Source organism: Leishmania major, chromosome 36 (assembly GCF_000002725.2).
Source record: "Leishmania major strain Friedlin complete genome, chromosome 36".
Classification (NCBI taxonomy): Eukaryota; Euglenozoa; class Kinetoplastea; order Trypanosomatida; family Trypanosomatidae; genus Leishmania; species Leishmania major.
This window is the reverse complement of record NC_007287.2, coordinates 1,833,190-1,847,962: the sequence shown is the minus strand read 5'-3', so window position 1 is coordinate 1,847,962 and position 14,773 is coordinate 1,833,190. Positions and strand designations below refer to the sequence as shown.

Here is a 14,773-nt window from a genome sequence, read left to right as displayed (position 1 = left end):
AGGCAAGAGGGAGAGGGGGGGGGGAGGGAAGGGGGAGGGAGAGCAGACGCAGCGTACCATCAGGGAAGACAAGAGCGCTATAGGTTTCCGCTCTTTCCTGTTCACATGCACACCATGTGTCCTCTGAGTGGGGAAGAAAGGCGAACACACACCATCTGAGGATGCCCTCAGCTCCAAGAGCTCCGACAGCCTACCTCATATGGGTGCCCGTATGGCGTTGCCTGAATGGCAAAGCCCCTGAGAAGCTGCCTCGGCGCCCTTGTGTGAGGTACCCCTCACGCCCTGTCGCTCCTGAGATGCACATTAGTCGCCTGCCGGCCCTCAGCTGACTAGAGTCGCGCTCACACGTGGTTCGTCTGGAGCACTTTCGCATGTGATCTTGTGGTAAGCGTTTCGCTGCGCCGCCTCTAGCATCTGTTTTCATGTCTACGTTAGATGATGACACGCGAGGCATGGGAGAGATGGTCGACGAGCACTAGCGCGAGCGAATATGCGCGCCACCACCGGCAGCGGCATCCTCTCAAAGAGAACAGGCTAGGGGATACACACGAGAGTCACGCAAGCCAGCACACACACACACACACACACACACAGACGCAGCGCCTCTATCGTTTTTCTCCTTTCGGCGCCTCCCTTCTGCGACTCCGCCTTAACCCATGGCGCACATCCTTTCCGCCTTTGCTCAGAGCAGGTCTGCCATTGGATCATAGCTGCCAAGGCGCTTCTTGCGTGCGTGGCCGGTGGACTGAGCGCGGTGAAGCTTCTTAGCCTTTGCAAAGATGCCCTGCAAAACGTTGCGGTCCTGCACCCCCAAGTTGACCAGCGCGCGGCGACACGAGGCAAGCTCTTCATCACTCAGCATCGGTGCCACAGTAAAGATGACGTTGGCCAGCATACCGAGACCACGCTTGGTTGCGGCCATCTCCGATGTGCAGTGCCGCAGCAGCTCCTGTACAGCCGCAAAGCTGCGCATGCCACCCTTCTGCGCCTGCAGCACGTGAGCAATGGTGAAGAAGTCATCCGTGTAGAGCTGCAGCATGGCGAGCGATATGACGACACTCTCAAGTGACTCGGTGTCCATGGAAGAGGCACGAACGGACGCCGCGTAAGCCATCGACACCACCGCCGTGTGTCCCTTGGCTGGCGGGTAGGTGGAGAGCAGCTGCAGGATGAAGACGACTTGTCGAACGCTCAAGTGACCTGCCTCGTCAACGAGCCTCGCCAAGATCGACATCATGCACTTGGTACTCATGTCCATTGGTACCATGGATAGAAGATCCATGACACGATCCATCAGGCACATATCCATCGTCGGCGCCAGTTCCGTGAGACGCTCCACCAGCTGCTGCAATCCCTCCAACTTCGCGGCCGACGTGAGCGACGCGGCGGCCTCGAACATTTTCAGCAAATCCCGCTCTGAGGTGGTCGCCTTCCAGCGCTCCACCCAGTCCCGGAGCACCACTTGCAAAGTAACACGGTGAACCACATTGTAGCGCGCCATGGAGACCAGGAGGGCACGATGGTATGCTGCAGAGGGGGCATCGGGCAGTTTCTTGATGGCCTGCGCCACCAACGATACCAAGAGGCGCTGCGACGCCGACGACGTGTTCTCCTGCCGTTCGAGCGCCTGACACAGCAAAAACACGTCGTCGGCCGTCATCTCCGTTGTGTGCTCGAGAAGATGGTTCACGATGGCGACTAAGGAGTCCCGCGTGTGCAGCTTATGCAGGTTGAAGAAGAGCTGGCATAGCTCACGGCGCTTTAGTTGCCCAGAGATTTCACATCCGCGACGCGTCAAAAGCACAGCGTGCTCGTAGTTTGTGTAGTTGAACTTTGCAAGTGTTTTGATGAGGTGGCACGTCTCTGCCGGCGAGAGTTGGCGAAGGTTCGGCTCAAGGGCGGTGAGATGAGCTTCCAACACTTCTGTGCGGCTACTTCCGAGCGCTTCGCCGAGGCCCGCTGCGCTCGTGTCATCGCTACGAGACGGTGCACGCGCTGCGGTTGCGCCTCGTCTGGGAGACTCGCCTTCTCGCACGTCCACGCTCACGTCGTGCTGCGGCCCGCGCGATGATGCACGCGCCTCGCGGGCAACGGCACGGTAGTGCTCCGCCTCCGCGTCCTTCGCCAGTTCCATGATCGACTTGAAGTACTCATGCGCCGTCACCGGCAGGGCACTGTCTGCCGTACTCGGCGATTCCGTGGTTAGCTGCGCCTCCGCTGTACCAGCCCCTGTCGCACTGCTCCCCGCCGTCGGCACAGACTGCGAGCGAGGCAGTACCGCGTCCAACAAGGATTTTTGAAAAGGCGATGCATTTTCGCGGATCTGCGCGTACCGGCTCGCCAAGCTCCTCAAGAGCTCCGTGTTTGAGCTCAACGCCAGTGCGTCGTTTGAATCTTTCAGAAGGATGCCAAGCCTGTACATTTCCGCCAACTCGAAGCGCTCAGGGTGACGGGCGCAGTGCCGCAGCAGTCGGTGAAGCGTCGAAACCTCCAGCGCGGTCTGTTGGAGACGCACGCACGACCCCCTCAACGACATTGCGGCTGACGAAGCGAAAAGAAAGAGGTGGGCTGGGGGAAGAGTGAGGAGAGGAGGGGGGGGTCCAGAGTACGTTTCGTGAATGCGCACGTACATGCTCGTGCGTGCGTATGTTCAGTCAGTGACGGGACGGTGTACATGGGCGAAAATTCAGATGAAGCACCGTGACGCACGGAAGCGCTAGACAGATGTAGCACACATTAGCAGGGCACAAGGTCGCGTTCTCGTGTACCGTCATGTTCAATGCACGTTTCCTCCTCTCCCTCCCTCCCTCTTCCCATCTTGTCCCTTTCCAGGAGGCAGCGCGGCGGGCACCCCTAAACTGCAGAGGCGTACGACACCGACACCACTCGGGTACGCGCATACGTTGCACGCGCGCGACGACCAGGAGCGAGTTCGCAGGAAGACGCGCGTTGGCGGTCCGCCCTTTCACCTCTCCTGGCGGCAATCCCTTTTGTTGCTTTTGTTTTCTGTCAGGCGCCCACCATTACAGCGGACACCATGCACATCACACTCTGCTGCAGCCGAGAACGTGACGTGAGCAGCCGACACTGAAGCACGGGGCAGAGGTCGATGGAGGCGTAAGCTCATCACCACGCAACGCACGTAAACGCAGACGCGAAGAGCAGCGTGGGTGACCTGTAGGGGCGCGTAATGCGAACACATACATGTTGACCCGCACGTGGACACCCCTCAGACAAACCGCTCCCTCCTCCCGTTTTCGCCATTCATCATCATCGCCGGCTCTCGCGCGTTCTATCGCACTTTCTCATTCCACGGCTCGAACAAGAGGTTGCTTGCAACCGACACTGGAATATCCACCCATGGCGGTACGCTGCTGCTAGAGTCTGCCAGTGCGCCGACCTCGATCTCCTTGTCCGGCTTGCTGTCCACGTCCGTGATGCACCGGCCATCCGTCAACGGGTGCGTTGTGACGAGCACCAGCAGCCAAGACGTAGTAAAGTAGTGGAAGAGAAACATAACGAGAATGGCCGGAATGGCCACGGCCCAGTAGCGATCCGGGTAGTAGGTCAGGTGCAGCCGGTGCAGCACGTCATCTGGCAGTACAGCCCAGAGGACGTAGGTGATGGAGCACACTACAATGAGTATGGAGCCAATGAAGCCGTTGATGGCGATTTGCGCAGCCTGGCTGTCCTCCATCATGAGGCGTTGCAGACACAAGCAGAGCAGAAACAAAAGAACGCAAAATGACAATAAAGCAAACCTCCCGTGCATGAGCCTATACGCTCACCAGGCCTTGGCTCGGCTACGATGGCAGGGAGGCACGGGCGGCGAAAGGGAAGGGAAGGTTTGGGTGAAGAAGGGGGCGCAGAAGACTGCGTTGGTGAAACGCTCTATTGGAGTGATACACACAGCCCTTGTGAACGCTGCGAGTCGACGGATGCAGGGATAAAAAAAAAATAAAGCCGTGTGAGAGGCGGGAGGGAGAGAGAGAGAGAGAGGAAGCGATAAAGGGAGATGAAGCACCCCGTGTGGGGGTCCCCGCACGGGTGACGAGAGACACCCGAGTACCCTGCACGTCCTTGACTTGCTATGAAGAAACTCGATAGTCCCAAACGTCTCTGGAAGCGACAACCGTCTCTCCTTGCCTCTCGCGGTGCAAGCACGTCACGGAAGTGGCGCAGGCAACGCCGGAGAGACATGCACCCACATTCACACAGAGACGTACGTGTGCATGCCAGTCGGTAGACGACACCGCATGTGGTGTGCGTCCTACAGAGGCGGTCCGTTGAGTGAGCCCCTCTATAGTTTGCGTGGGCGCTGCAGGGCGGGCTCGCGTCTGGAAGTGCTGAGCAGACGTGGACTCGAGGTTGCATCCTTTTGTTTTTCGTCTTCGCTTGTGTTCTGGTGTGTTGCGAGGGGAACGTTACGTCACCTCTTCGTGCGTGCGCGTTCATTAGCGGGTATCCTTCTGTTCGTTGTGCCCATCCTGCATCTTACGCGGACGCCAGCGGACTCGTGAAGGCTGGAAACCGAAGTGACTCATTCACCTGCGATGAAACATCCGTATCGGCCAGCTGCCCATCGACATCGCTCTGCACCGTGTGCGCGGCAGAGCCGCCAGACTCTGCCGTCATGGGAGACATTAAGCTGCGCTGCGTGCCTGCGCCTTCGCCGAACGTGTCGCGCGGCTTGCGCCGAACAGCTCGTCCTGCCTGGACAAGCGCGTCCTTGCCTCGGTCGTCCGTTTCTTCCAGTGGTGGCCGCAGCTGCGCTTTGCGCCTGCGGAGTACTGGTCGGTGAGTTGCGTTGTTGAACTGCCCTCTGCCACCCACGCGAGTTCGCCCGCCGTGGAGCGCAGTCTTCAGCTCATTGGCCACTGCCTGCTGCTGCGCCAGGGCACTGTACAGCTCTTGCTTGTCCTTGTTTGCCAAATCTGTCAGGCTGATCCCTGTCAAGCGATCCAGCAGCTCTCGCACTTGTGCGGTGTTCTGCGTTGACGATATGGCGCTCGCGAGAGATTCGGCGGCACCGTGCCAGCTGCGGTGGTACGGCCACGATGCACTCGAGTACCAGCTCTCCTCTGTGGTGCGGTGGCGACGACGGAGAAGATCCACATCGGATGCAGCCATGTCTTCGAGCATCAAAGCGTAATCGGTGCCGTAGACTTCGGAGAGACTGCGCGTCAGCACCAGGGGCATCGGCGACGCCTCGAGGGAGTTGGCTCCTTCGCTCACCGTTCGATGGGGGGTGTTATCATCTCGCATTCCATCACCGGCGTGTTCATGACCTCTGCGGGCACTCGAGACGGGGCAGACCGGGGAAGGCGACAACATACTGGGGGGCAGGGCGCGGTACTTTTCTGTGTCCTCTCCAGTCATGGTGGGCACTGCATCACCGTCCGCTTGCCTGAGCGTTTGCTCGTGGGACAACGGCGTAGGCAAGTCACACGCCACCGTGGCGTGGTCTACGACTGCCATTCTGGTCTGGCGATCTTTCCATCGCGTCTGAAGCGGCTCTAGCTGCTCCGGCGGAGGTGAAAAAGGTCTGCCGTTGCTGATGTCGCGTGCACAGGTCTCTGCTTCGTCGCGGAAGAGTAGCCTGGATTCGTCTTCGACTGCTATGCCCGTCACTCGGGGGCACTTACGCGAGTGTGAGCTGCGTGAATCGCGCGCGCGGGGAAGAGAGCTCGTAGACGCCTTTGGTGGGGACCTTGCTGAGCCTCCAACAGGAGCGAGACTACTGAGCACATGCGCGGCGCTTGCATCAGAGCGCTGCGCGGCGACAGTAGCTTTGCCCCTGGTAGTCGGCGACGAACCCATCGAAGACGACAGGTCTGCGTACGTTGCATCGCAGACCCGCCTCGGGGCAGCCGCGTGGGTCTCTGGATCCTCAACCCCCTCCTCGGCATCGTGCGTGGGAAACAGGACCATCCGCGCAGCAGGGATGATGGCGCTGGTCACGGTGGTGCTCGCCAGCAGAGGGCGCGGCATCGCACTATTCAACACGGCAGTTGGCTCTCCAGTGCCCATTCCAGCAGCGAACACCTGCCGTGAAGGAGACTCCTCTGTTGTGCACTGGAAATCCGTCGTCGCCGCCGACATATGCTTCGAGTCTGAGAAGTCACCGCTGTCGGAGATTTCTCGTGCTGCCTCATTTGCCTCCTTGGGATCTAACGGCGCCTTCCGCATAACAAAGTCAGAGCTCTCCGTCAGCGAGGAGCTCATAGACAGCTCAACCGCGCACGCTATTATCGATGACGTACCTCGCGAAACCCCTGCAGGCTGGATCACCACAGGGGCATCTCTGTTGGCCTTGTAGCTGCTACCAGCACTGCGCAACGACGACTCCGCGTGGTCTCGCTCCCTGAAAAGCCTTTTCGTAGGCGCTGGCGCCGTCACAACAGGCACGTCGACCAGCACTGTGGTCGCGGTGGGCAGTTTCGCGTAGACGGCGGTTGCGCTCTGGTGGAGGACAGCGTCCACCGCTCTCGTGTGAAGCAGCGCGTCCGCACACGTCGGGCGGAGCTCGCTCAGCACAAGCGCGGGCTGCGCAGTGAGGTCACCTGCAGCTGTGGCACGCGAGTTCGGTACACACTCCTCCTCGGCTCGAGCGTATGTATCCACGACGTGTGCCCCAAACACAGCAGCTCGGAAATCTGTCCGCCGCTGTCCATCGTGGAGGTTCGCAGCCGGCACAGCGGTGAGGGTGTCTAACGACATCGTCGTTGTCGCTGTTCCAGAAGCTGCGGCGCTCGTGCACGTCAGCGCGCCACCGCGCCACTTCACCATCGGCCGTAACACGGACGTAGCCGTCTCGAGGGTTTCCTCGGGCCCCGTCCCCGAAACGGTCTGAACTCCGCGCTGTGTACGGACAACCTCGATGGAGAACTGTGTTGTGTCCCCGTCGGTGTCATCTTCCCCAGTAGCTGGCACGTTGACACCGTTCTGAACTGCGCGGCACTCATCCGTGTCAAGACTCTCCGTCGCTCTCCCCGTCGAGGACGGCGGCGCAACGAAGCACCTTTCATGCGGCCACCCGTCATGGCCAGACCCCATGCGAACCTGCTCGGTTCCCGCGCCGTCGCCACTGGCGTCAGGTGCCGCGAACACGGGGGGCAACAACGTGTCGTGCATCGATCTGCGGAGCACCTGCTGCGCCCCGGAGAGGGCAGCGCTGCTCTTCGTCGTTGTCGCCTTGTCACTCCACTCTTGGGCATCTGTGCCGGCGTCGGCCCCAGTCGCTCGCATCATCTCCGTCAGGCCATCTCTGCTCTTCATCTGCTCCCACCACGCCGTGTCAGCGCTCACACGCACGTCCTCCTCGGCGTTGGTGGCGAGCACGGCAAACAGTTGCTGGATGAGACAGAATAGATGCAACGGAAGGGCCGTCCGACCGTATCGGACAATCTCCTCAGCCCTCAAAAGCGTCCACACACCCAGCTGCCGAACCGCCGCTAAGATAGCGGTCCAATAGCACAACGACAGATGCTGATGCAGTTGCTCCAGCCCAGCGTCGGTGTCTCCGCGTCTCGCAACACCGTTTTCCGCCGCACGCAGAGCCGTCGAAAGCTCTGCGAGTGGGACGGCATCTGGGTAGTAGAACAGCAGCGCTACACACACCGATTCACCGCTCTGCACGAGTCGGAAGAAATCACGATCTGCCGGGTCCATCACGTCTTCGCAAAATGGTCCGTGCTGAATGAAGGCACGCAGAGCCGAACAGTCTTGCAGGCGTGCGAGGACCACAGCTCCGTCTTTGCTTGCGTTGATCGAGTCCACAATCACCTGGAACCACTCGAGAAGGGCCCCTTCAACGCTGGACGGCGGTGGAACTGCCAAGAGACGTGGGGCAGCACATGAAACGACCGAACGCAGGTGGGCAACGTGGCGCATCACCGCGTCTGTGGTGAGCAGCGTTGAACAGTACTGCAGGAGCAGCGAGCGCGACAGGAGGAGGTGTGCGCCGAAATAGAACGGCACCATCTGTGCCAGGTGACACGCGAGTCGCTGATGCCGGCGAAATTGCTCGTACCCCGTCGCGGCAGGGGCTGGGGTGTTCGCCTGGGTGTTGATGCTGCCGTCACCAGTGCGGTCCATCTCAACCGTTGCCAAAACGTCGTCTTCCGAGAGTACGCCTTCGCTGCAAAGCCAGCGCAGCAAGAGTAGCATCGCCTGCGCCTCCCTTCCCTGGGCTACCACTTCAGCTAGCTCCAGCATCGCTTCGCTGGAAGGGTCAATGGAATTCAGCGGTCGGCCGTCGAGTTCTGGGAACGTTCGTGAAACACCGCTGTCCCTGCCGTCGCCGTCGCCGTGGCTTGGAAAACTCACGTTGAGGTCGGCGCTCACTGGCGCTCTTCGGGGGGAGCGGCGCGCTGCACTGGTCGACTCCGCCACGACAGCCCGCTGCAGAAACGGATGCATAGTCGGCGGGCACCCGCCTAGGAGATGATCGGACACTAGCAAATACAGCACCGCCTCCCGTGCGAGACGCACAATGCCGAAGGGGACATCGCCGAGTGTGCAGCTGTGCTCAAACGCCGTGTTGGAAAGAACCATGTCCAGCTGAACCACCTGCGCCACGAAGTCGGGGTACTGCTGCTCTACGGTCGGGTCGAGCTCATGGGCAGCATAGCGGAGCAACCAGCGCATGTTCACTATGTATTCGAGAACGTAGAGGTCCACGTCGGCACTCCCCGCTTTCGGCGACGTCTCCATCGCGCCGCGCTGGTGGGTGCGTGGGGAGGGGGTGAGGGAAGAGAGTCGGTGCAGAATGACACCACGCAGCTGCTTTCGCTACTAGCAGCGAGACTCAGAGAACAGGGCGCAACCAACACGTCCACACGGATAAAGGTGGCGCCACAACGCCAAGGCAGTGCGGCGGCTGCAGACACGGTCTTTGCCCGGTGCAGTAGAAAATGGAAGAGAGACCGGGGGGCAGTGGTGCAGTAGCAGATGCGACACAAGCGACGCCCACGGGATAGCTGACATCTAAAGAAGGGGAAGGAAAACAATGCAGCCCGAGATCAGCGAGGACGCTGGCAAGAGAAACAAACCCTGTGTGGTACTGGGCAAACAACAGAAAAACGACTTTGGCACTTGCGGCGAGTGCGCCGTGAAGAGCGAGGGACAGAAGATGTCAGTGACTGATGGGCAAAGTTCTGAGATGCTGACTTCTTGGAGTACGTATGCGCACATAGCTGCCCCCCCCCCACACACACACACCACCAAAAAAACCTCTCTGACCTGCAACGCAATGGCCGGGAAGCGTGGGACGCCTCACGGTCGCTTTCACTGGCGCACACTCGCTTCGGAAGAGGTGGAACGAGCTAGACGCCGTTCCTCGCTGTCCACCAGACGTGCGCGGATGGGAGCAGCAGGAAGGTGAGGAGATGATGGAGACGGAGCAACAACAAAAAAAAACAACAGTTGAGGCAAGGAGAGCGCAAGGGGGAGAGAGGGCTACGTAGACGGGCAAAGACGTAGGAAAAACGCAAGAGCCGGGGTGAAGAGGGGCACAACACCGTCGTCCACGTGTCTTGTGAGCCTGCGTAAAGAGGTGCACCAGCAGCAAAAGAGAAGCACGAGCAGTTGCGAAGCAGTCGCGCACAGCAGCTTCACCTGTCCTGCCGCACCGCTCGCACTCACCTCATCACCAGTGGGCGTTGTTGTTTCTTCGTGCTTCTGCAGATTGTAAAGCGGTGCGGTAAGGGGCGGCATCTCATGAGCTGAGCGCAGAGGCAAGAATTGACACCGCGGGGAGTGCGATGACATCTACCAGGGTAAAACCACAGATGCGATAAGAGCGGTGAGGCACCCGACACGTCCGCCACTGCATCCAACAGTCCCCGTACAGCAACCATGAGGCGATACCGTGTGACGGAGTTCTAGAAAAAAAGCAATGCATATATAGAGAGAGCGATGGAAACCCCAAAACAACATGAGCACAGGAGGTCTCTCTGTTTACACTTCGCGCTTGTCCCTGCTGCCATCACACATCAGCGACGGGAGGCGCAGGGGTGCTTACACCCGTCATCCTGCGCGAGCCGGTCGCTGCGAGGCCTTGTAGATCGATCGAGTGAAGAGCTGAAGACGGTGGAGCCGGCCGACCTTGTCTCGCCAGTGCGCCACGTCGTCGACACGGTCGTGGAATAGTCGTAGTCGTAAGAGGTATAGGTGTACGGCGACTCGTAGCTGCTCGTTGTCGACGTGCTGCCGCTCATGCTCTGCCCTGTTGAGGAGGTCGCGCTCGTTCTCGTCACGGTCGCCGTGTAGGAATCCACAGGTGGATGAGGCTGCCTCCACTGCTGCCGATCGTAGGGGCGCCTGCCGCCGCCGGAGCGACGTTGATAGGGTTCGTAGTTGTCAAAAAGGCGACGCCTACTGGAGGGCACCGTGTTCGATGAAGGGCACGAGGACGTCGCCGTGCCCGTGTGTGTGCAGCTGGCCGTCACGGTTGCGCTCTCATCATCGCGGGACGGAGGTGGGTATCGTCGAAGAGGATCAACTACGCCAGGTTGGGTGTAGGCTTCGGCCCTGCTCAAGACGCGATCGCGTAGCTCCAGAAACCGCCGCTGATTCAGTGCAGTCTCCCCATGTTCACCGGCTACGTCGCAGTAAGCGTGCCGCGGCGGTGGCACCAAGCGCGGCCTCCTGCTAGTCGGATCTGCTCCTCCGCTTGGACTTGCCTTTTCCAAGACCCTAGCGGGCAGTTCTCCTTCGTCGGGTCGGCCACCAGAGCCGTCAACGGGCGCTGGTGCTTGCGAAAGAGTAACACTTGAAGGAGGAGTGCCTAGTGAACTATGGTAGAGCGACCCACTAGCGCCACCGCCGGTTTCGTCCGCCGCGGTGAGTGACACTGAGGAAGAAGCACTGCTGCTAGCAGCCGAGGGGGACGATGAGCAGCAGCAGAGGCGTTGTTCCTTCAACGCAACGCGAGCACCAGGAGGCTGACTTGACGCACCGGTGCCCCCTGCGGGTGCTCGCCCTTCTGTCGCCGCCTCCCGCTCCTGCCTTTTCGCGCTTACACCTCGGCCGCGTTTGGCTGATTGCTGCTTTGTGTTATCGCACCCCTCCTCCGTCATCGTCGCTGTGGAAGAGGGCTGCGTCGACGGGTGCGAGTCTTCCATCCCACGTGTCGGCGACGCCGCGTTCCCCCCTGCTGCCTTGTCTTCTTCGCCTGGAAGCACCTCGATTGAAAGCGGCGGCGCGGTCTGGTAATGCAGCGCGTTCTCCGCGTGTCGCTGCTCGTCCTCCTCGATACGCTGCACCGCGCGCTCCACTTGTGTATCGGCGTCCTTCTGCAGTCGCACCAGCTCCTCGTCCGTCAGATGGGCCGCCAGCCGCCACTTGAGCTGCTCCATGTGACGATCCACCATGTCGTGTCGGAGCTGGCACTCCACCATGTTCATCTCAGCGCGCAGGGCTTCCAGCTCTTCAGCGTTGCGTGTCCGCTTCTGCAGCGCCTCCCACTTCAGCTGCCGCTCCTCCGCCTCCCTCTCTTGCCGCGACCGCTCCACCGCCACGTACACCTGCCACGCAGCGGCAGACGCGTCGTACTTTGCCGCTACGCGAGCTCGCTGCTGTAGCAGGTATGCCGCTTCTTCGGCAGACACCGCCGCAGAGGCCTTGCGCAGCACCTCCAAGTTAGCTGCAGCTCTCTTTTCCTCATCGCGACTCCGCTGCAGAAGCGAGAGTTCGCGCAGCCGCTCAGCGAGGACTACAGAATCGTGAACAAAGTTGACAGGGTACTCGAACAGAGGCGTGAGCGTCTGGAACACCTTAAACGAGGAGAGGTCCGTTGCGGAGTCACCTGACTCGCATGACCAGCTGTGGTAAAGTCGGTAGCCCTCTTCGATCAACCTTTGCAGTGACTTTGGCGGCGACAGCGCTGGAGAGGCTGCAGCGGCCGTCGGAGCGCGGCGGAGTAGGCCACGCACCTCGTCTACGCTCAGCGCCGACGTCAGTTCCGACCGAAGTCGGGTACGAACGAACGTCACGTGAAAGGCAAAGAGAAACAGCGGCGGCGCGGTAATGACGTGGTCCATGACCTGCACCCATTCGGCTCCCGTGAAGGAGTCCGTGAAGAAACTCGTGAGCAGCTCCCATCCCCACACCGCTACACCGGCACCCATGGCATCGAGATGCTGGCACAGTGACTCGTCGAGTCGCCGCAGCTGGCGCTCCATGGCCATGAGCAGCGTTGCCGGGCCGTGAGTGTGGCACACAAAGAAGTCCCTTCCCCAGTTGAGGAAAAACATCAGCACAAGCTCCACAACGCTCTGAACATCGTCATGAAAGACCAGGCTAAGCGGGTACACGAGCACTGGCAGGTAGGAAGCGAGAGCGAAGACGGGAGAGGCCCAGCAGAGACAGGAGAGGGCGTTCTCCACGGCGTCGCGAGTGCTGGACGGAGGGAGCGGGAAGGGGTTCATGAGCTGCAACACGGCTAGGTGGGGCGGTCGTCGCGCGAGGGCGGCAAACTGCGACGCCGTCTTTGCCTTGCTCGGCAGTCCAGCAAGAAAGCGCCAAATCGCAGGCCGGTACTGGTGCGGAAAGACGCCGTGCTTGAGCAGGTGCGCCTGCAGCTGGTTCACATTGTACTGGCAGGAGGAGGGGGAGAGGGTGTCGCAGAACGCCGCTGTCGACGACCAGGCCAACGGCCCATTCGCGGTCGTATCCTTATCAGCCCCTTTCGCGTCACTGGTGCGGCGCGCAGTCAGCTGCTGCTCCGCGGCCCGCAGATTCACCTCGTTCACGTCTGGCCAAATCTCAGGGAATCCCTTCTTTGGAACGACGATGGGTGGCCGGCACCGCGATAGCACGGCGAGTGAGGCGTCGACACAACTGTGCGCAGAATCAGCCGCCACCGCTCGCCGTGGAGGTGTCGACAGTGGCGCTTGACAGGAACGCAGAAAGGATTGCGCCACCACCGCAACACCGTGTGCCGTCGCCACTGTTTCGTCTGCGTGGCCGCCCAGTCGTGACACCTTCGGCTTGACAGGGGTTCGCTTCTTGCCGGCAACAGCTTCACCTAATGGGGCACTTCTGGAATCGACTCGCAGCGTTGCCATCTCCATAGCATGCGCAGCACCTGCATCGCCGCGCCGTGCGGTTGGCAGATGCAGCAGGAGGAGGAGATGCTCGCACCACATGGCGCCAAAGGTAGGTCCGGATGGTGTGAAGCTCCAGTGTGACCGTGGGCTGAGGCGATGGCCAAGCCTGCCTACTGACGGCGGGGGGATGGAGAAGACAAGGTGAAACGTGCTGGGCAGCACTACATGCACGACACCGGTGCTCAAGAGGCACGCCACACAGTCCGACTGCACCGCGCTCACCTGGGTCACGGCGGTAGCACGATCTTTCGCCTGAGCCCCCGTGCCGCCACTAGGCAGCCGTACAATGCCCGCACCCTCCAGCGTCTGCCCCACGACAAAGGCCACTACCGGCTCCACGTGGTCACCGAGCTCATCCACTGTCGCAGCATCCGCTCCAAGAACGATGAGTGCCCCACATTGTGCGGAGCAGCGCACTCGCAGCACCGACGGTGTTGTAGCGCTCTGTTGCAGGCGAAGCGGCACCCGGTGCGCTACGGCTTCGTTATCTCCAGCTGCTGCAGCTCGCGACCACAGAGATAACACCCCGTTCGCTTCCACGGAGACGAATAGGGCTGGGTGAAGAATGTGCACTCCAAGGAAGCGGTGCGTGGCCCTGTTCGTGGGCCTCGGCAGGACGTCGCAGCTCCGCTGGAGCTCGAGAGTGCATTCGGTCGGCAACGCACTGCCGGAGCACCCGTAGCGCGGCATCGAGAACCCAGAAGTGCTGCGGTCTTTCGGGGAAGGGCCAGCCGTGCCCGCTGTGCTGGTGGACCCCTGGTGACTAGTCACTGGAACGGCGGAGCTCGACGGGTCCATGGCGAATGCGCCTTCACTACTTGCAACTGGTTCCCAGCAAGAAAAGGCGTCCGCGCTCACTATGCAGAAGAGAGACTCTGTCGACGCGCCTGTAACAATGCGCAGGATCGGCCGTTGGTGTGCCGTCGCCAGCACATCCTGCAGAACAGTGCCGCGTTGCCAGTCTAGGAAAAGAAGTCGATTGTCAGTGCCGGCGAACACAACGATCGGGCTTGTCAGGTATCCGGGGCAAAAGGTGGCGCATCGTAGGGCGCCGCGTTCGCCAACATCGGCAAGGAGGAAGAGCTTGTTCTCCTGCAGGGACACGCCATAAGCCTTACCAGCCCCCGTCCCTAGCACGAAGCAGGTTTCATCGACAGGGTGAAAGGCGACAGACGTGACGGTATTATCGGCGATGGCGGTTGTTGGGGATAGGCGAAGCGACAGGAACTGCCCACTTGACTGCAGCGGAATGGCAGTCACGTCTTCCGAACCCCACAATGAGGCTACGACCGTGTTGCTGGAGATGTGAACAGCCATGGCGAGCAGACACTAGCCATACCCCGGCTAAGGGAGCTGGCGCAAAGGAGTGGAGAAAATCGTTGCTTGGGCAGGTCCTCGACAGCGGGCACGGCGAGCGCTTCGCTACCGAGGAGGTCGTTTTCTTTTTTGTTGATAAAAAAGGGGGGGGGCAGGGGTCTTGTTTTGCAGGTATTACTTGCCGTCTGCAGAGACGCCTTCGCCCGCTTTGCGTGTGTGTGACGGTGCACCGCACCTCTGGAGAAAAACGGGAGAGAGAGAACGAGGAGAAGGGCGAGAGGGGGCACGTGCCGCCACGTGAAACCAAACGGGGTCTCTCTCTCTGTCTCTCTCACCCCTCTGTA

The 14,773-nt window shown here is 60.7% G+C and overlaps 4 protein-coding genes across 4 annotated transcripts; all 4 read right to left on the bottom strand.

The window, feature by feature from the left end:
- Positions 1 to 682: 682 nt before the first annotated feature.
- On the bottom strand, positions 683 to 2,632 carry LMJF_36_4760 (conserved hypothetical protein; the record flags this gene model as incomplete). Its single annotated transcript, XM_001687009.1, has 1 exon — positions 683 to 2,632. One exon carries the CDS (start codon positions 2,630 to 2,632, stop codon positions 683 to 685), a length of 1,950 nt encoding a protein of 649 aa, XP_001687061.1.
- Positions 2,633 to 3,292: 660 nt separating this feature from the next.
- LMJF_36_4750 (conserved hypothetical protein) lies at positions 3,293 to 3,772 on the bottom strand (the record flags this gene model as incomplete). The annotated part of the gene is made up of 1 exon (XM_001687008.1): positions 3,293 to 3,772. One exon carries the CDS (start codon positions 3,770 to 3,772, stop codon positions 3,293 to 3,295), a length of 480 nt encoding a protein of 159 aa, XP_001687060.1.
- A 722-nt stretch (positions 3,773 to 4,494) lies between these two features.
- On the bottom strand, positions 4,495 to 8,715 carry LMJF_36_4740 (conserved hypothetical protein; the record flags this gene model as incomplete). The annotated part of the gene is made up of 1 exon (XM_001687007.1): positions 4,495 to 8,715. One exon carries the CDS (start codon positions 8,713 to 8,715, stop codon positions 4,495 to 4,497), a length of 4,221 nt encoding a protein of 1,406 aa, XP_001687059.1.
- A 1,280-nt stretch (positions 8,716 to 9,995) lies between these two features.
- On the bottom strand, positions 9,996 to 14,429 carry LMJF_36_4730 (conserved hypothetical protein; the record flags this gene model as incomplete). The annotated part of the gene is made up of 1 exon (XM_001687006.1): positions 9,996 to 14,429. The coding sequence occupies one exon, from the start codon at positions 14,427 to 14,429 to the stop codon at positions 9,996 to 9,998; it is 4,434 nt and encodes a 1,477-aa protein (XP_001687058.1).
- Between the last annotated feature and the right edge of the window lie 344 nt (positions 14,430 to 14,773).